This window comes from Micromys minutus (assembly GCF_963924665.1).
Source record: "Micromys minutus genome assembly, chromosome: 1".
NCBI lineage: Eukaryota > Metazoa > Chordata > Mammalia > Rodentia > Muridae > Micromys > Micromys minutus.
The window spans coordinates 23,010,843-23,031,637 of NC_137969.1; the positions used below are offsets into that span (position 1 = coordinate 23,010,843).

Here is a 20,795-nt window from a genome sequence, read left to right on the forward strand (position 1 = left end):
CAAAAGTCAGCATTAGGCCCTTTCGACATGGTTTTTATTTTCATTAAACAATATTTGTTTCCTCACTAATCATTAAATGGTTTTCATCACCAGCCCCTTCTTTCCTTTCACATGTCAGCTGTTAGCATCAGTGTTTGTGTTCATAATAAATAAAAAAGTGACCCACCCAGTTACTGAAAAATGAACACACACGATGCCAGGCTCAATGAGTGTTAGGGATTCAACAACATATTCACACTCTGAATACCATTCTATTTTAATCTAGGCTCAAAAAAAAAAAAAAACAAAACAAAAACAAAACTTAACAGACTGGCTACAATATTCTCCTTTAAACTGGATTCCAGCTTCATGCTGCTTGGGTTACTATGGGCACACAGATCCAGTCGGTGGTTTAAGACATGGACTTGTGAAAATGGAAGAGGAAGAAAAGACAGCAAGTTCAGATTCTGGACGCTGATGGAGAGGACTCAAAACTATTGCCATTTTTTACAGGCGGACAAGGAAACCAGCCTGACTAGAGTAACACACACAAAGTGCCCAACGTGGGCAGTTCACGGAGCACGCCAGTTTTAGGAAAGATTCTGAGGAAGGAAATTGAAAGGGGAGAGAGAGAAAGGAGGAGGGCAAGAAGGAAAGACAGGAAAATGTACAATATGAAGCATTAGGAATGATAAAAATACATAAAATGTAGAAGAAACAAAGGATCTACATCTATATCAGTGGTCAAACTGATAAAGCTGGAAAAAAACCAATACGTGATCTGAAAAGCCTTCGAAGTGTCAGGCACTTGCATAGTTTGCACAGGAAGCCCCAGTTTTCAGAGCAACAAATACATTTAAGACCAAATAAGCCATTTCTGTACTTAGATTGTAGCCCAATGCAGAGACAGAAGTGTATATATGCAGAGTGGCCCACACATCTGTTGTCTAGGCTGAGCACTTTCAAAGCCTTTATTCATTTTAATTCCCGCAATTAAAAATGACTGTCTTCACCTATCACCATGGAGAAAAGCAGAACTAATAAGTAATTTGGCCACAAATCACTCTCCAGGGAGACTCCAGTTCCCTGCCATTATCCTCATGCTATAAGCCATCTTAGGTGACACCACCTATCAAGAACTAACCTGTGTGTCATATGGACGCCATGTATGCCTTCCTGCTCCAGAGCTGACACCTCGAGTATCCTATGCTCTGATGACCTTTCAAATGTCTTTCTCTAGAATTTACTCCAAGCCCTTTCTTCTTCATTCTCTAAAGTCTAGTCTCCATTTATATTCATGTCACTTGGGTCTTCGTCCCCAGCATAGAAACAAGTCTTGAAATACACATTTGTCTTGGCAGCTACCTGACCAATGTGTCACTTAATTGTTGGCCATGAACCTCACATAATAGCACAAAATATAATAGCATCCACTGAGTCACTTCTAATCCAACCAAACCTGGTGACATCTTTAATGTCATCTCTTCTATCCAATGGGGCTTACTTCCTGTCAGACATGCCTTGACTCACTCTTCTGTCCCTACAGTTATCAACTTAATTCAGGCCTCTATGAGGTCTACCTAAATTTGTCACTGTGGTGGCTGACCAGGTCATCATCCTTGCTGCCAGCCTGACCCACAAGAGGCAGCAGAATGAGTTCTCTAACTGTATCTGCTCGTATCAGTGCCCTGATAGTTCACATCAGCCTTCCAGAGAAAGCTGTCCCTTTCACGATTGGGAAAATCCCTTTGTACTCCTTCAAGTCAAGCTGAGAAGTCAGCTCCCCTGTGTGAGTACTTCACCTCCCCTTCTCCACCTGCCACTATGGTGACAACACTCACTGTAACAGGCTTTCCTTATGTACCATAATGCCTATCTGTCCTTTCACTAGACTCAGAATTCTCAAGATCAGAGATGACATTACTAGTGTTTGCCTGTTAGACATAGTGGATGCTCGATGAGAAGAGCTCAGGAGTGAGAAATGGAAGACCTAGTTCTCAGAGGTAACGCTCAGTTCAGAATGAACTAACAATGTGTCTGACATGGAGTGAGGGGCACAACTTTGATTGCAATGCAGCTCTCTTTTTGCCACCACTATGCACAGCTCCTTCTGAGGAGCTCCCACATTTCCTTTGGAAACCTCCTCCCCAGCACTCAGTAGTGGCAGACTACAGCTTAAGATTTGGAGCTAAATGGCCCAGATACACATACTATCCATTTCCTAGGGAGGCCTGTGCTTCAGGACAGGTCTTTGATTAAAGTAGCTAAACCCCAGCATCTGTGTGGATGCTACATGGACAGAGCAGCTCTTGTTTGGCTACCACAAAGCAAGGGCTTATGGGGGTCTTTAAGAGAGTACTAAAGCAAATGTTTGTGTTTTTACAGTGGGATAAAAAGGCCTATGGTGCCAGGCATGGAGGAGTATGCCTTTAATCCCAGCACCAGGAGGCAGATGCAGGTGGATTTCTGTGAGTTTAAAGCTAGCCTAGTCTACATAGTGAGTTCTAGAACAGCTAGGAACAAAACAAAACAAACAAAAGGCTCCTGTGACATAAAGGGGAGTATAGAAACAAACAAAAACTATTACAGAGAAGTATCAACACTGAAAGGCTGACTAGAGGGAACAAAGAAAACTCATCATGTAGTGACATTGTTGGGTCAACTGAATCCAGCCAGTTGGTAATATCAATCCATAAAAACTTCTGATCATCTAAGCCAATTTGATTTGTGTTAGCATCTTGATAATTTGTAACCATAAGACTCCTGATAATGTAAGTTAGTATTTGTGAGAAAAGAATCAAAGTATATATTAAAGAACATCATACTACACTGAAGTGGGAGATGCAGGATAACAACAAACACTGAGAGGTGAGAGTAGATCCCTAGACAGATTAGGGGCAGGCAGCTAACAGCATACTGAAAATAGAAGAAAGAGATTTAAAAAGAATGCTTTCCGTTCCTGGCAATGCTTATCAGGCCCCTGGAGAGTTAGTCTTTAGGGTATTATGAAAAGAACTAGGTTTTATGAAGAGTTGGAAGAAGAAGTTAAAAACAAATACAAATGCTTGCTTCTTTCACAACAAAATGGTTTTATGAAGAAAGTTTTGGGCTGACTCAATCTGAGAAGCTGCTCCCAGAGGCAGTCTGATATGCTGGAGGGTTTCTAGTGAGGTCAGGACTGAGCTGCTCTCCAGCCTCCCCGAGAGGAGGAGGACAGAAAACTGATTTAAATTTCAGTCTGAACTCAAGGCAGGCGATGGAGCCATGTTGCAGAAGAACTGCTGAAGATGGGAGGGCAAAATGAAAATGGACTTGTATGGCTTTGAAGAGGGGAATTTATCCCTGTTTGTCAGACAATACACAAATAACCAGGGGAGAGCCTTTGATTCATCTATAACCATAACCATGTAATGAGACCATACTATAGGCCAGACTCTGCTATGCTGAGGCTGTACAGAAGGTTCAAGGATCATTAGATGTTCACATCCTCTGAAAGGGAAGAGAAACATGAAGGTGGAGTCCTGACCTCTCCTCTTCTATCTCCATTACCCACAGTAAAAAATGCCATGCAGAATTCATGCAACGGTTCTTTTCCAGTGTCATCTGGAAAGGTAACATTTGTATGATCAACAAATTACAGATAGTAATAATTAAAAGGTGTTACAGGTCAGAAAGTGTCCCTCACTTAATAAATAAAGCAAATAGCAATAGGCTCCACTTCAGTGTAGGTTAAAGTAGGCTAGTCTTACAAGGTAAGTCAAATCTAAGAAAGCAGAGGAGAGGGAATGGTCCAGGCAGGAGAAAGAGCAGTAGCCAAGCAGGAAGACAGGAAGGCAGGTGGGATTAAAACAGGGAAGCGTGGCTGAAGCTGCTAAGGCCATCAGAGAATCATGGAACTCAGCCTGGAAGAACATAGCTAGTTTTATAAAGCCTTCTAGATACCAGCTAAGTAACTGAGAACTTGTCCTGTGGGAAATGGGCAATAATGGGGGGGATGAATTAAAAAAAAGAAGATGAAAATTACACTTTCTGCATAGTGGACTGGCTACAGAGGTGAAAGGCCTGATGCTTTTCACAAGTCAAGCTCTGGCTGGCAGGACCTGAACTCATATAGCTACAGTGAAATGGACACGAGGAACTGTGGCTAATTAACTTCTTTTGCTTCTAGATAGATACTGGACCATGTGCTATATGCTGTAACAGAAGTAGGACAAAGGGCCTGCCTGTCCCCTGGGCCCAGGTCACTAAGCCAACAGGGATGACCAAGAAAGGGAAAAATAAGTGAGACAACTACAGATGTGGTCGCTGAGGACAGCTGTGGTCACAGAGGACAGCTGATTCCTGGACATTTGTTTACATGATTGATTTACAACGTCAATGTGTAAACAGAAAAGGCTGTCTTCCAAGACACCTTGTCCTGTGCTTCACAGCAGATGATGCTATGCCTCTGGACAGTGAGATGGTCCAAAAGCAAGCACCTAAACTCTCTAGACTGCACCAAGCAATGAGCATCAAGACAGATTCTTATATTTTTGGTTGTGAGCCTAGCCCTTACTGGCTGAGCCATCTCTCCAGCCCAAAACAGATTCTTAAACAAGAGAACAGGTCTATTTTTGGACTGAAATGTTTCAAGATTTTCCCTTTTGACATAACTGACACACGGCTGCAGACTTCTGATCGCTTACTCACAGACACACATTTAGAAGCTTTCAAAAAATTCATCACCTCTCCTCCATCGCTTTCTCCCTTCCTACTCTTAATTTAGTTTCACTTCCTCTTGTCACAGCTTGCTTACAAATCGAGGCCCGTGTCTGGAGTCAATTATGGCTATGAAGTACCCCACCACGCCTTCATCTGGGGACTCATTTATATATTTTTTTCTTATTTCAGGAGGTAGAACTAAAAACTGTAGCTCCAAAAGTTTCCAATCAACCATCACATTCTATTCTTTGGAGAAGTATGCTTTTCTGCACAGTTAAGAAAGTGACATCAAACTGTATTCAGCAGGAATATTTTCTTTCTACCTGGAGACCAACTGTGCTTTGGGAATTCACTCACAAAAACCAGCATGGCATGTAGATGATAAATGCTTAATGGCAATGGCATTAAAAAATCTTTCTTCCATTCAAAATTAAATGTAATTTCCTTATTACGCTAATGGAATCCCTTGGAGTTGAAGTATTTAACTCGTCTCCTTCACATCAAGCATTCACTGTGAATGCTCCTTTAATAGTAGGTGTGTAACTGTCCACTGACAGAATGAAAACACACTTGCACTGAAACAAAAACTGGAGAAGGCCACAGCAGCTTGATTTGGAATCTGATAATGGCTTACAGATTCCATTTCAGCTCAGATTTACAGTCAGGGTGCCATGGAGCCATTTAGCACCTCTAACCTTTCAGGTCGTATTTGGAAGAAAAGCATAAAGTGCCATATCACTGAGAAAAAGCACACTGAAGCTCAAAGCACTTGACTTTCCCTCTGCATTGCTGAGCTAGAAAGGAAGGGAGCAAAACAGAGATCAAACAAAACTCACCTTAAAAAGAAAGACAGAGATGAATTGTCCAAAGTGCTAGTCATGGGGTTTCCCCCTTGTCACTGTCTTCCAGGGTGACCTTGAGTGGGATTGTAATACAGCCCTGAGCATGGCTGGCTGCTATCACGATACTGGCTAAACCCATCCTGATATACAAGATGTTTGACACACACAAGGAAGGCTCTAGGTGGTGAGCAGGTACTAAATGAAATCATGGGCTGTGGATACAAAGCTGATATCTGAGTGCCAAACCAACTCCTGCCATTCAGCCTTTACTATCCCATAGGAACTTCCCCCTGCTGACTCCCACCAGAAGTAAGGGCATCCTAGCATATTCTCCATTAAGATAAGCATCCTTGACAAAGGGAGGGGGCCTAGACAGAGTGGATCCGAGGGGCCAAGGGATATACGGCACACCCATAGCCTCCTCATCCTCGTCCTGATTAAGCTGAGCTTTACTCTGTCTGAGCAGCCATCCTGGAGTCTGCCATTCACTCCTAGCTTGTCTCCCCTCTCCTTATTCCCACTCATGGAAAATGTATGGATCTTTAAAAACTACTCATCACCTCTTCCCCAAAATAGCCTTTCAACTTCACCTAGAAGTAATCTCTTGTCCCCTGAACCCCCAAAGTTTCCCTGTCACTTTGCCTAATCACTTACAGGCACCTTGGGAATACCTGAGACAACTCTTGAGTTCCTGCCAAGTCTTGTGAGTATTTGTTTACTTTAAGTTCCCATTAGTCTAGGAGTCCATGAGAATTCACTTCTTCTCTTTGCTGGATTCTCGAGACCAAACACACGAGCATGGTACAATCACAGGCTAAATAAATGTCTCCTCTCAGATGCCAGGAATTGATGGTTTACTTAATCTTATCCCAGAACACAATGCTAGCATGAAAACTGAGCCTACTGGAGACGCTTAGCAAGACAAAGTCCTAAGCAGTAGTCAGTTTCCTCCCCTACATTAGGGTCCTACACCCAATGGCAAAATGAAAGGTCCCTTGCTTTACTGGGCAGTTCTAGAAAGCCATCTCAGCCCTCAGCTCCATGGAAAGCAGAATCGTATTTTCTCAAGTGTTTATCCCCTAAAAACTGAAGTGTACTTCTTTCTCAGTGGCTTCACTAACACTGGTTTTTTGTTGTTGTTGTTGTTGTTGTTGTTTCTATTCTCCCAGAGCATATATCAACATCAACATTATCTATAAGAAATAAGCCATTGCTAGACAAAAGAGACAGCAAGGAAAACAGAACAAGGAAAGGGAAGGAAGAATTTAAAAATACTCCCCCCATCCAAAGTTTGATTCAGCAGTACTAGTTTTATTTCTCCCAAACTAGTCAAGTACTTTCAAATCTATGTGAATTATAGGCCAAATTATGCTCCTAAGGACAACTGATGTGACAATACATCAAGGAGCAGAGCCCAGAGGCCCATCCAGCTCATGGGAGGGCAGAGCATTCAGTTCCCTCAGGAGAAAATGTACACCTGAGAGCCTGCAGGTGCAGCAGGACAGCCAGGGACAGGTGCCCTCTCTCGGCGCTCATCATTTCTCCAGTGCTAAGGACATCAGTCAGGGAGGGTGAACCCCATCCTCTTCACACTATAGGCCCTTAGCTTTCAGGACAGTCAATGGCAGCTGCTACACAAGGCCAGGTAGGGTAGGTGCTCAGTGATAGTGACTATTATTAAGGCTTAGTTTTACAGTGACAGCCAGGAAGCTTAAAGATCAGTATAACGTTTATAGGTGATTTTCTTGGGCAAGTTAAAAGAATTTGAACTGAAACCACAGCTGAGCTACAGGAAAATTACTCCCTTTACAAAAGACTTTACTATAGACATCATTTAAATAGGGGCCTCTTCACAGAATACACACACACACACACACACACACACACACACACACACACACACACACACTCCTTACAATACCATTTTTCTAATCAAAAGCTTTTAATTCTTCCTCAATTCTTACTGCAAGTAAAATCTCATAAGCACTTCACTTCTATTTTGCTTTTTATACAAAAGTACTATGTGCTCATTAAATTTATTCTGTCATAAAATGACAGAAATAGAGACAAGGTTGCACACAGTTCATCACCCACGCAGCAACAGCCTAGTCCCTATGGTTTCTCCAGCTAGCGGGTATCTCCATGCTTGAAGTGTGTTTTGTCCCCATAGTTTTAACTGTAAAGACTTTAGGCACTGACCTTTAAACCTAACCTGACAGTGAAGAAACTCTTCCTGGGCCCTGATACACTCTTTAGCCCACCATGTTTGACTAATAATTCCCCTATGCTCTATCAACAGGGTCAGAATCATTAATGCCATTAAGGTGCTGCTAACTCACAGACTCAAGAATACCCCTCCACCTCTAGAAGCAAGGCAGACTAACATTTGTTTCCCATTTTCTTCTATTTTCCTTTCCTAACTAAGTCTCTAGTCCATGCATACTGTACGTTCACTAAGACATGTACGAATAATTGATATGCCTCCTTTGAAATTGTGGTTAACTCTGAAGTTCACAGTCCCAGGCATAGGCCTCACAAAGGCATATATCTGCCTGTATCTATTAGGGCATCTGTGGCGAGCTTTGAGCATGAGGAGGCCAGCACTCCTGCTCTGCCAGCACACACCTTTCAGCTATTTTGAAAAGGTCAGTTGCCTGTCCTCACTACCATCTTCCTAGATGAACTCTACAACTATTTCCACATTCTTCTCAGAAAAGTTCTGATAGAATTCTGATGTGAATGAACTCAAACGTATAAGCTAACTTTAATTGACTTAATCCCTACAATACTTTCTCTCCCTCCCAAGTTCACAGTGTCTTTCTATATACCCAGGTCTTCTAGATCACTACAGAACTGAGTCATTTACATTTCTTTTCAATGTTATTGCTTAAAAGTTCCTTTTTGCTATGACTGCACATGCTTCTGTTCTATTTTAAATAGCCATTAAATAGATTCAGGATCACCTCTAGTGTCTGTACACTTCCATGATCAGGCCATGAACCTCACCACACCCACCCCTACTTGCCTTACAGCACTGGCTACAAGCACCTTGGGTCTAGGAGTTCTTTCCTGTCACAGCAGAACCCACTGTTATTCTGACTAACCTCCCACTCCTTCCACCCCTGCCACATACTTGCTCTTTATGAATCCACAGAACTTACTATGGCCCAGGAAGCATCAAACTTATGGCAGTTCTCCTGCCAATGCTGCCCAGGAGTTGGAATTACAGGCCTAGCTAATCATTACCATCTTTTCCATATTCTCTCTTGGGAAGTTCTATTATAACATCATGTTATCAAATGATCCAGTAATCATTTTCTTCTTATCAAAATCAGGACATACAGACTTTGAAAAAAATTAAACATAAACTAAATTTCTAGTGGTTGTCTTTTAAGAAGTTAGGATAAATCTGAAACAAATTTAGTAAAAAATGTTCCATTTGTTTAAAACAGTGCCAAGTTGGAAGCAGTAAGTCTCAACATTTCAACAGGTAGTCAGGTAAAACACTTATGAGACATTTCTAATAGGCAAGCAGCCAAATAAATTAGTGGAATTATAGCATTGCGTATAGACACAGAAAAATGATGACCAACACAGTGGGATAGGGGAAATACAGAAACAGCAATACAAAAACATGGCTGTACTGTAAAAAAATCTTACATTCTTTTAAATAAAAGAGTCTAGAAAGTTATACGTAATGCCCATTCTTATTTGCCTGCTCTGTTTAATGAGCATATACTACCTTTATGATCTAATTTTAAAGCAATCAGATTCAATTATGTATGTTACTGATAGTAGTTCATTGTGAGAGTGCATACCATTATTAAATTCATCTGTTAAAAAAAACTTGCAAAATGCCAACTTTGAAGAAAAAAATCTTTTTTTTTTTTTTTTTTAAATCTGAATGAAAATGTCTAAGCATAGAGGGACTTGGGGAAAGTATCTCAAGGCAATGAGCAGTTGTCATCAAAAGAATGTTAAAATACACTCTAGGAATTTCAGGACAGAAACTGAACAAACCATGGGACTATCCTACTGCAAAGGCTCCCAAGGAACACTGACTCACAACCCCTCATTAAGAACAATGAGTGCAGAGAGTAGGGGTCTGCAGGACCAAACAGCTAATTACTGCCTAGGGCCAAAAGGATTTCTAACTCAAAACATACACTTTTAATTCCTTTCTGGGTTCTCAGGAATCACAATGTCTTGTTGCGTGTCTCTTCTACTAGGTCTACAAAATCAGAGCTGAAGACAGTACCCCTTAAAAGGTAGTGGATTGTTTTAGTAGCCTTCTTATCACTGACTCTAAGAAAGTAGAAACATCTTGTAAAAGGAAGGAAAAACTGATGGAGTGAGCCCTCCCAGCTTGCAAGTCCCAGGATGAGAACATTTTGACAGACAAATGCTAGGCAATATGTAGGGAGAAACACAAACAAGAATTTCCAGACTCAGAGAACATGAAAGCCATGACAGGAAAAGCTCTCAGCATCTACCATGTCAACTGGGTTGCAAGCTTTCTGAGTGTAAGTTACCAGGTTGTTCAACAAGTCCACCTCTCATTCCTTGGGGTTTGTACTCTCTCAGAGGAATTTTCAAAGAGTTTCTTTTTAAGATAATTTTACTTATTTTGTGGTTGAGTGGGGGCTTTGTTTGTTTCTTGTGCTGTTTTGTTTTGTGAAACAGAGTCTCACTACAAAGCCTGGCTGGCCTGGAACTGGACATATTGACCAGGCTAGACTTGACCTCAGAGGACCACTTGCCTCTCTCTCTTGAGGGCTGGATTTAAAGGTGTATCCCACCACATCTGACCTGTGTTTTAACTGAAAGGAGTTCCTATTGTAGGAATGACAGACATTTGTAGATCTCATGGATTTCCACATAACAAGAAACTTGAAACATCAAGTTTGCATAAATCCTAAAACTATATTATTCACAACATAATCAGCATTGTACATTTGGTATCATAGGTTTAACCCTTTAAAAAGTGGAACACTGGGGCTGGAGAGATCAAGAGGTCCTGAGTTCAATTCCCAGCCACCACATGGTGGCTCACAACCGTCTGTAATGAGATCTGGTGCCCTTTTCTGGTGTGTCTGAAGACAGCTACCATGTACTCATAAGAATAAAAATTAATTTAAACTTTTTAAAAAGTGAAATACTAACTGAGATTAATCAAAGACCTTCTGCTAGAGAAGCCACTTTAAAATGATAAGATTTTGAAAACGTGGGCTCTCCTGAGTATATGTTACAGTGTCTGCAATAAATCAACAACCTGGAACAGTCACCTTCTAAGTGATACAAGGGATACGTTTTAGAGTTCCTATGCACACAATATCCATAGAAGCTTGAGTCTCTTACATTAAATAGCACAAAATATGCCATTTTATATACTTTAAATGTTTATCAATTGTTAGACTAAATAGCTCAACAAGAGTGACAAGAAGAAATATAGGTGCATGTTTATTACTTAAGCAGTTTTTAAATTTTCAACCCACAATTGAATGAATGCACAGTTTCTGTAGGAGAACCCTACAAAGTGGAAGTCTAACTATATTCTGACTTAACAGCTTAGCATAAAGCTAGGTGATGATCTGCTCCAACAGACATAGTTATATTTGTACTGTATAGACAGACTTGATTCTTGATCCTCCAAGGTGAAACCAGAGCTTAGACAGGAAGAATTTTACTAAAATTGTCATAGGGGAAAGAATAATTTTACATCTAAGTTAGTAGGTGACGTGATGAACTGTTTGTGCTCTGCAAGCTAAATGTGAGGAAAGGTGAGCTGGAGAAATGGCTCAGTGGTTAGGAGCACCGACTGCTCTTCCAGAAGTCCTGAGTTCAAATCCCAGCAACCACATGGTAGCTTACAAACATCTGTAATGGGATCTGATGCCCTCTTCTGGTGTGTCTGAAGGCAGCTACAGTGTACTACTTAAAAACAGATAGATAGATAGATAGATAGATAGATAGATAGATAGATAGATAGATAGATAATTTTAAAAATGAGGAAAGATGGCTTACACTGTTCTTATCATGCCAAAGATATCATCAACTCACTGACCACAGAAGCATGAGACACAACCATCACTACAAAACAATGAGGCAAACAGAGCTCCTAAGCCTTAGTCCCAATCTGCACCCCAGTGAGGCTGACTGGCCATAAGGACCAGCCCAGTTCTGGTTTTATATTTGTTCTGAGTTTGTAAGACCGGTCTTAGCCTGTGCTGTTGGCTGGATGTGTGAACTAAGTATCTTTCTATCACTCATCAGTCTCCAAGATCTAAGCACAGCAAAGTTGGAGGACCTCCCTTGGGTCCATGCTGCAATGTCCAGCCACGGCTTACCAGGAAGCACTGCTACCAGGAGACATCTATCACCTGTAGTCTTAATAAGTGCAAAGACCCTGTGTCTGTCAGATTTATTCTCTCCTGTGTGGAATGAAGACATGAGTGACCAGCAACTTCTCTTAAATCTGAAGGGTTGCTAAGGTAAACTAGCATTGCTTAATTTTCCACCCAGAAAGCTAGGGTATTCTCTCACTCTCCCCCCACTTCCTCCCTCTCTCCTTGCCTTCTTTTCTCACTAATTGATTACAAAATGTGCTGAGATAGCCAACAGCATACTAAACACAGTGAGTACCCTTATATTACATTCTTATCACTGAGAACAAATTATTTGACAACAGCAACTTAGAGAAAAAAGGCTTATTTTAATTCATAGACTGAGAGGCTGCTGACCATCAGTGAAGAAGACTTGAAGGTAGGGCAGCTCCCATCTATGACGGTGAGAGCATAAAGCTGCCTGCGTACATCTTGGTGGATAAGAAAGCAAGATGCTAAGGCCAGTACAGGACAGGGATAAACCCACAAGGTCTGCCCTTCAGTGGCCAACTTCCTCCAACTCAGCTTCACTTTCTAAAGGTTGTGCAGTATCTCCAAACAGTACCACCAACTGTGCACCAAGTTTTCACAAATACAATACAAGCCTCTGGGAAGAAGGAAGCTCTTCCCATCCAAACAAAACCAAAGTCCTAATCAAAAAACTAGAAATGAAGGAGACCAAAAATGTGGTAACAATGAACAGTTTTTGAAGGCAAAGTGGACAAAACTTGACTCAAACTTTAACCCATAATGAAGTGCTCTGGAAGCACTCGCCCCTCCCCAATAGCCATGTGGAATGTCACTGCAGCCTTGGTTCTGAACACAACACTGTGCATGCTGTCACATCTGTGATGTAGCTAGCACTGCCTGAAACACCACTAGGCTTACAGGCAAGTCTACTGCATGCTATGAACTGCAGTGATTCTACAAAACAAAGTTTTTCTTCTACAGGAGCCATGGTTTCACTACAGAAAACAAAGACTCCTAATACCATCGCTGCTCAGCATGAAAATATTAGATTAGTGTATCTTTGCACTGCATCTTGTTAGAATGTTTGTTTTCTATAAATCCTGTTTGAATTACCAAATTAAGTTTCATTTAAAAAAATCATTCAATGAATTTTGGCTTCAGGTTAGAATTCAATTTCCAACAGTTTTTGCAATTGCCCAAAGCAACTTTTTTCTGCCATTTTTTTTTTTTTTTTTTTTTGGTATGATACGTTTTATATAAAGCAGCATTTTCCACACTGACAATTTAAAAATCCAAGTATCAATTAACTCTGAGAAATGCTGAAAATGTTCAAGATCTTTCAGTATCAAATATTCAGCTAAGATTTCATTCTTTATAAAAAAGTAAACATTCACATTAGTATGAAAACTTGCTTTCATTTCCAGTAAGTGATAGTTATATGTATTCCAAATAATTGTTTACAAAATGTATAATTATCAGTGAACATTTACTTTGTGTGCCTAATTTATAATCTACATACCCGAAGCTGTATAAAGATTTCTGGGCAGAAGGGGGTCACAAGGGCTACAGCGATAGCTCAGTGGTTAAGAGAACGTGCTGCACAACTGTGAACTGACATTTGGATTGCAGCACCTCTGTGAGGGGCATCTAAGGCATGCCTGTAACCCTGGCTCCTATGAAATCAGGGAGAGGATTCTGGGGCTTCCTGGCTTTCAGACCAGCTGAGAAAATACAAGTACTAAGTTTAGAAAGAAAAGAGACAGGTCACACCCTCTCCTGGCACGTGTGTGCGTGCACACACACACACACACACACACAATTTTAAGAAAACAGTTATGGGTTTAAAAGGCCCTGAGTGCCCTAAGGCTGGCACACTCCTCAGGGAGGCCTGACAGCAAATACAGCCTCATAGCTCTACAGGCTTTTGAGACTACGGTGCTGCTGCTGTGGCATGAGAGCATTCTAAGCCTGCTTGAAGAAAATGGACACCATCACTTCATAATAACAAGGAGCAGGCTGCATCTAGCCTACAGACCAAAGACTGCACCCTCATCTATACAATCCAGAATGTCCTCATGTCTAGGGACACTCCATCACTCAGGCCTCCCCCAATGCATGGCCCTTCTCAAACCTGTCTTGCCTCTAATGTTCTGCTTGGCTGGCCCCGCTTTGCTTCACTGTCTTAGCTACACAATAGTCGCCCTTCCTAAGTTTGGTATGAAGGTTCTCCTTGATGGCCCAATTAAATTACTACTTTCTCTCTGAGGTTTCCACTAATTCTCCCCCTGGAGACTTAATCATCCTTTATCTGTACATTCAACATCCTTTGTGCCCACACAATGCCTGTCACATATCAGATATTCATCAGGTAATGGAATAAACCAATTACTAAGAAACAAAACTTCAAAGGCTATAGTTTTCCTAAGTCCTGGGCAAAATCCACAAGAGCAATCCACAGAAAGAGCTCACAACTGACATCATGAAAGTCTTCGGCAATGAGTTCTACATACAGAAAACATCAGCTATTGTAAACCACAAAGACATGGCAATATGAAGTTAAAAGGCCAGTTAGTGGGTCCCTGGTCCCTCTTCTTGATTCCTGAGGGTCCTGAAGGAGAAGGAAAAAAGCATAAAAGAAGCCTGGCTAATGAATGTCTCTTTCCTATGCCCCCTTCCCACCCCAGCTTTACTCAAACCACTCCTCACTTTGGCAAAGATTCTGCCCTGTATTTTTTAAATCAGTGTGATTCAGCACACTCCTGCTCTGCTCCCTGCCATCTACAGCCACAGTTTTGTTTTGCTTTGTTTTCTGCTCCTGGAGTCTGGCCCATCTCCTGCCTCGAGTTTCTCTCTGGCTCTTTGCACCTGCTACCAGATGCTGCTTCTGAAATGTGTTCCCTCACTAAAAACCCCAGTTCAACTAGTATTACAGTCAATTTCTGGGTAAAATCTATTTTGAGCCCCTCCAGATAATAATCCAGGTGGTTCCAGCTCACTTACTAGGCCCTAATATCAGGGCCCCTTAAAGGGGAAACCAAAGAGGACCTGAGGATTTGATGCTGGAGAGTTACACTTGTCAGTCACCCCTAAGTTGCACTGTGTCTGCTTCTCCTTAAGAGAAGGCCTGATCCTCATTAATAAAGCTAAAGCTGCTATTTATAACAGATGCTGAGTTAAGTATAAATCAACATCTGAAACAGTCAAGAGTCCTATTAGGACTGTGATTTTTAGAATGAGAAGGAAGCTTGCATAGCCCAAAATGGAAAACAAAGAGATACAACCAATTAGTACGTACTAATTCAAGACATGGACACTGTGAACCTACGTACCCACAGTGTTCTAGAAGCTATAGGTTCAATACAGACCATGATCTCTTTTCCAGGGAGCATAGAGCAAAGTAGGAAAGCTAGCTAAACTATACACAATCCATTAGCAATGACAACAAAACATTACAAGGAAGATAAACAAAACAGTTGAGGAAGGAAGGCCTTACTTAGGAAGAAACATCTGATCCACAGGAGGTTCATAGAGATCAACCCATATGGACTCTGGGAGAAGTGTACCATGCAAAGGAAACAACAGATGCAAAGACCAGGGGTAGGAAGGGGCCTGGAATGTGAGAGAACAGCCATGATGACTGGATGCCAGCATGTGAGAAGTAAAGACAGAGAGAGGTGAGGCTGTCACCTGGCTTAGGGCCACTCTATGAAATTTAGGGGGCTACAGAAACGGCCTGGCAGTTAAAGGCACTTGCTATTCTTTCAGAGAACCTGAGTTTAATTCCCAGCACCCACATCAGGCAGTTCACAACCATCTATAATTCCAGTCCTGGGAATCTGACACCCACTTCTGGCCTCCTTAGACACACACACACACACACCCTACACACTCTTAGTAAAATAAATATTTTTAAAAAAACTTTGGATTTTAGGCTAGAACCGAAGCTAATGAATGAACAATATACCAACAAAAATTCAACTTTCACAAAATCAAGATATAATAAAGAACAAAACGTCATTGTTTGCCAACTCAGAATCATTATAACCTGACTTGGAATCAGAACATCTGTAATTATGTTCCATGACTATCTAATCTAACTTCTCACTCTTGTTAACTGTGGTAACTGGACCTGAGAGGTTGCAGTGACTTCCTGGCAGACCTAGCACTAGCCAAGGTTTCCTGGTTTCCTGTTCGGAGCTATTCAGGAGCACCTTCTACTCCGGACACGCAGCTCAGCTGCTCAATGGGCTTCAGGTTCCTGTGTGTGGCTCCTTTGGCCTCTGAAACCTCCATAAATCAGTGAGGAAGAGTAGCTTCCCCATATGGCATCTGCAAGCCCAGCCCATTCCCAAAGTCATTCAAGACAACAAGCAGATAAAGTGAAAGCATCTATCCTAATAGATAAGTAATGGATGCATGTTCAGTGTGCTTGGTGATATCAGGCGTGTCAGGCACCATGAGAAATTATTACCTATTACCCTTTGCTCCAACTCTGGACACAGCACCCCCTCCACAGACTGGAGCAGACATATGGCCTAGCCAATTAAAGGACCTTATTCCTAAGACCACAACAAAGGTTTTGAGGTCCAAGCAGAATCAGGCCCATTTCTGAGGTTTTATGGATGGGAGCAACAGAAAGACACATCAAGCCATTAGTTATGTGAACCAACATATATATTTTGTTGTCGGTGGTTCAAAAGTAACTATTGTAACCAAAGAATTCAGACTCACCAGCACTTGCACACAATTTCTCATTTTATCAGTAATGTGGTGTTCTAAGGTGGCTATCATTCTTAGAAAATAAAGAGAACAGAAGTTAAGTAGCTTCCTGACTTCACAAAGCCAAAGCCAGAAAGCAATTCAAACCCAAGCCTTTCTGCTCCAAGTCCCAGGTACTATGAACTCAAGAAGAAAACTCTTTAACATTAGGAAGTCCAACTACTTTGTTCAAAATTATTGAGCTGGGGTGAGCAATGGCTCAGTGATTAGATGTGCTTACTGCTCTTGCAGACATCTGAGTTCAGTTCCCAGCACCCATGTCGGTCAGCTCACAACCACTGTAACTCTACTGCAGGAAATTTGATGTCCTCTTCTGGCCTCCTGAGGGCACCTCCACATACATGGCACACAGTCACATGGCAACAGACATATGCAATGCATACATAAATAAAAATTATTTTTAAAAAAAATATAGGTGGATACTTAAGACACAAGAATAGGAATAAAAACACGTCTACCTCTGGCTCTAGCCTATGACCTCAGCTGCAAAGACATGAGCCAGTCACTGTACATGTCTGCGTTTTAAGTCTTCCCATTTAATAAAATGCTTAGTCTGAACAAGAAGAACTGCAGGCCCTTTAAAAGTACATTCTGAAAAGTCTATGGTTCTGTTTAGGTATACAATTGATTTTTGACCAATTGCCCAGTAGAATATCAAGCAGATTTTAAATTAATGTCACGCCCAACAGTTGTTAATGGCTCTTAGGGGACAGATTTGAGGGGGTCTGAGCTACAGAATCCACTGGAAAATGAATGCTGGCTTCTGTAGTCAGAGGCAGCATGTGAGAAGCACAGTTCCCACGTGTTTGCCATTACTGCTACTTCACCTTTAACTCAGAAGTACCACTGTCTTTCTACTATTGGGGCTGCCTGAACCATCTAAGGATCTTCCTCTGTAAGGAAAACAGTCAAAAATGCATTTTCAGCACTTGGGGAACAGTCCAACTAACCACGGGGCTCTCTCCTCACAGGGCTGCTAGCTGGACTGTATTCTTAATTCTACTGTTCCCAAATCCCCTATCCCTGAGGACTGAAAATCTGTGCAGCATTAATAAACCACCCAGGAAGGGCCTCCACACACCAAAACTGTGACATCCACACACTGTGGCTTTGCCAGACTCAGAATAGAGCTATGATGACACCTTATTCTCCCATCCTCTTACTTCAGCCTGAGTCATGCCTCCTTCAACATGATACTTGGCATGAGACATGTCATACAGTATATATATGATGGATCCAATGAAGTTTTAAAGTCTGTTTTGGATAAAGATGACCATTTAATAGGTAACTAAACCTTGCTAATAACATGGGTCTGGTTAATAGCTAACATGGTTAAGATAGCAATGTGGTCTCCTAGGTCTTCCTCAGGGTTTCATTGTCGATATAATATTGGACTGTCTAGAGCAGTGGTTCTCAGCCTATGTGTTGTGACCCCTTTTGTGGGGTTGAATGACCCTTTCACAGAGGTCACATCTAGATATCCAGAATATCATATATTTACATTATAATTCATAACAGTAGCACATTATACTTATGCAGTCTCAATGAAAATAATGTTATGATGGGGGGGTCACTACAACACGAGGAGCTGTATTAAAGGGTCACAGCATTAGGAAGGTTGAGAACCACTTGTCTAGAAGGCAAAGTTCAAATTCTGCAGAGTGATTTGCAAGGTCCTTCTAGACTTCCCTCTGGCTACCACACTACTCCTATTTTTTCCTGAGTGTCCCACATTCTTATGTTAATCAAGCACAACTTAAGTTAAGCTGGTACTATCTCATGCCTTTGGGCATGTTGGTCTCTTTTCAAAAGAGATATTTTCTTAATTCATTGGGAATTCCATATGCATTCTGATCATATTTACAATTCCCCTCTAACTCCTCTCAAATCCCACCTCTTTACCTCCCCTAACTTCATGTCCCCTTCTCCCCACACACACCTCTTTTTGAAAAAAATCCATCAAGTCTAATTGCACTGTCCATGTACTCCTGAGCGTGTGGCCATCCAGGAGTATGACCAGCATGCTGTTGCTTTAGCTGTGATGCCCTTCCTGGCTTTATATGCAATGAAACCAACTACTCTTATTTTAGAATGGGTTTTTTTACATCATTGTCCCATGAAGCCTTTCTCCCAAGTGGGACTAACCACTGCAAGTCCAAGGCGGGGGGTGGGGGGGTGTTGATATTTGTATCTCCTCCACCACTATAACTCTATAACCCAACAGTAGAACCCTTTTACCCTAAAACAGTGCTGTTCAGAAGGTAAGTACTAAGTAGATGCTTATTGTTGGAGGGAGGGGTGCTAATCTGGTCCATACCACCTTCTGTGCTTGGATATTAAACAGCTATACATTAACTTGTGCATATATATTCAACAATATTTAAGAGTCAACTGGTATGGGGGCCCACATCTTTAATCTCAGCATTTGGAAGACAAAAGCAGCCACCTTTTCTATGAGTTCAAGGCCAACCTGGTCTACATGGAAAAACCCTGTCTCAAAAAGAGAAGTATCAAGCAATGGATTATGTGCCAAGCAGAGGTGAACTCACTGGAAAAACCAATGAAACTTAAAGTTTAGGTCCCCCTGACTTGTACCTTTCAATGTTTTGGACCAGTGTGAGTGTGTGTGTGTGTGTGTGTGTGTGTGTGTGTGTGTGTGTGTGTGCACGAGTGCACGTGCATGTGTTTTTAAAAGGACAAACTATATATGCCTCCTGGTACTACAAAAATAACATTTACCCTTAGTGTCATAGATACAAAGGGATATAATACAAACAATCTCTTTTTTTCTTGTTTAGTGGAAACAATATCTGTTCATCCATTCAAGGAATATTTACTAAGCAATGTTGTCAGTCACACATACAGAAACAATGTCAACTTGTTCCTACCCTTATGGAGAAGGCTTCTATGTTGGGGGACACAGAAGCGGGTTGTGTCCAGAGAACAGAAAGCAGTTTAGAAGACACTAGGTGTGGCTTAAGTGTTGCAGCTCTGAAAAGAAAGACTTTTACCCTACATTGGTGATATCCTAAACCAATCTCAGAAAGTACTGAGTCCTATCGAGTACTGGAGGCAATGATAAAAGAGTTCAGCTGAGCAAGAGGAGTTCCAAACAAATACATGAAACGCGAGGGGAGAGAGTGGTGAGTTTTTTTTTTTTTTTTTTTTTTTTTTTTGACAGGAAGCGTAAGACTGTGGGAACTCTTCCCAGGCACTCAAATCAGCGATGACAGCGAACTCGCTGCCTCTAAAGGTTAGCCTGATTTCAAGAATATCCAAGAGCCTCTTTAAAACTTGCTTCCTTCAGTGCCCAGATATGCGTCCCTCTTCGTGAGAATAAACCTGTCGCCACCCCCGAGCCAGCTGTTGGCTCCGTGAGACCGACTCTTCTGTCTCGCTAGAGACTCCCTCTTTTTACCGAGAGCTAACGAGGCAAGGTCCAGTTTGGAGTGCAGGGTCCGCGGTGCGAATCCACCCCTATCTCCTGCCCGTCGTTCCCATAGCAACCAGCTTACCACTTCACGGGCCCGGCTGGAGAAGTCTCCTTTGGGCCGAGGGTTTCTGCGGAACAGCTCGTCCCGGCTGCCATCGGCTCCACCACCCACGGCCACTCCCAGAGCCTTATTCCGCGTCTTTACAGTCTTGACGCTAGCCCGGAAAAGCAGTGTGATGTCCACCGCCATAGCGACCCGCACCGCGGCCTGAAGCCGGTCGGCACACGTCAGCAGCAAGCGACCCCGGCAAGAACTCGGTCGCTGAGGGACGTTCCGATTTCGCACGCTTCCGCCCGGAAACTGTGAGCAGAAAAGAAAGGTTCCGCTCTCCGCCCGTGTAATGCGGCGAGTGGAGAAAGGTTCCGGCCTCGGAATCTCTGTTCCAGACAGCTACCAATCAATGGTGCGTCGGCGCCCCTTTCTCCCCGCCGCAAACTTCAGCGGGATCAGAAGCTTGGGAAGTTCCCAGTGTTTCTAAAACTGGGCTTCAGCAAAGAAAGCATCGACAAGCTAGAAGGATCTCCCCCCTTATGATTCTTTAGAAGACAGGAGGGAGGTTTGGTTGACAGGTGGGGAGTGTAACACCTTTGACCTTTGCCATCATGGGATCCCCTTGAGCAGCAGTGAACTATGACCATCTGGGTGCG

General features: G+C 42.2%; 1 protein-coding gene across 1 annotated transcript in view; it reads right to left on the reverse strand.

Annotated features, from left to right (window-relative positions):
- The window catches only part of STX18 (syntaxin 18), a 91,371-nt gene extending 70,992 nt beyond the window's left edge, over nt 1-20,379 (reverse strand). Inside the window, exon 1 of the mRNA XM_080923171.1 lies at nt 20,170-20,379. Coding sequence (XP_080779297.1) covers nt 20,170-20,337 — 168 coding nt within the window. The 5' untranslated portion in view covers nt 20,338-20,379. The remainder of the gene's footprint in view (nt 1-20,169) is intronic.
- Nucleotides 20,380-20,795: the final 416 nt, after the last annotated feature.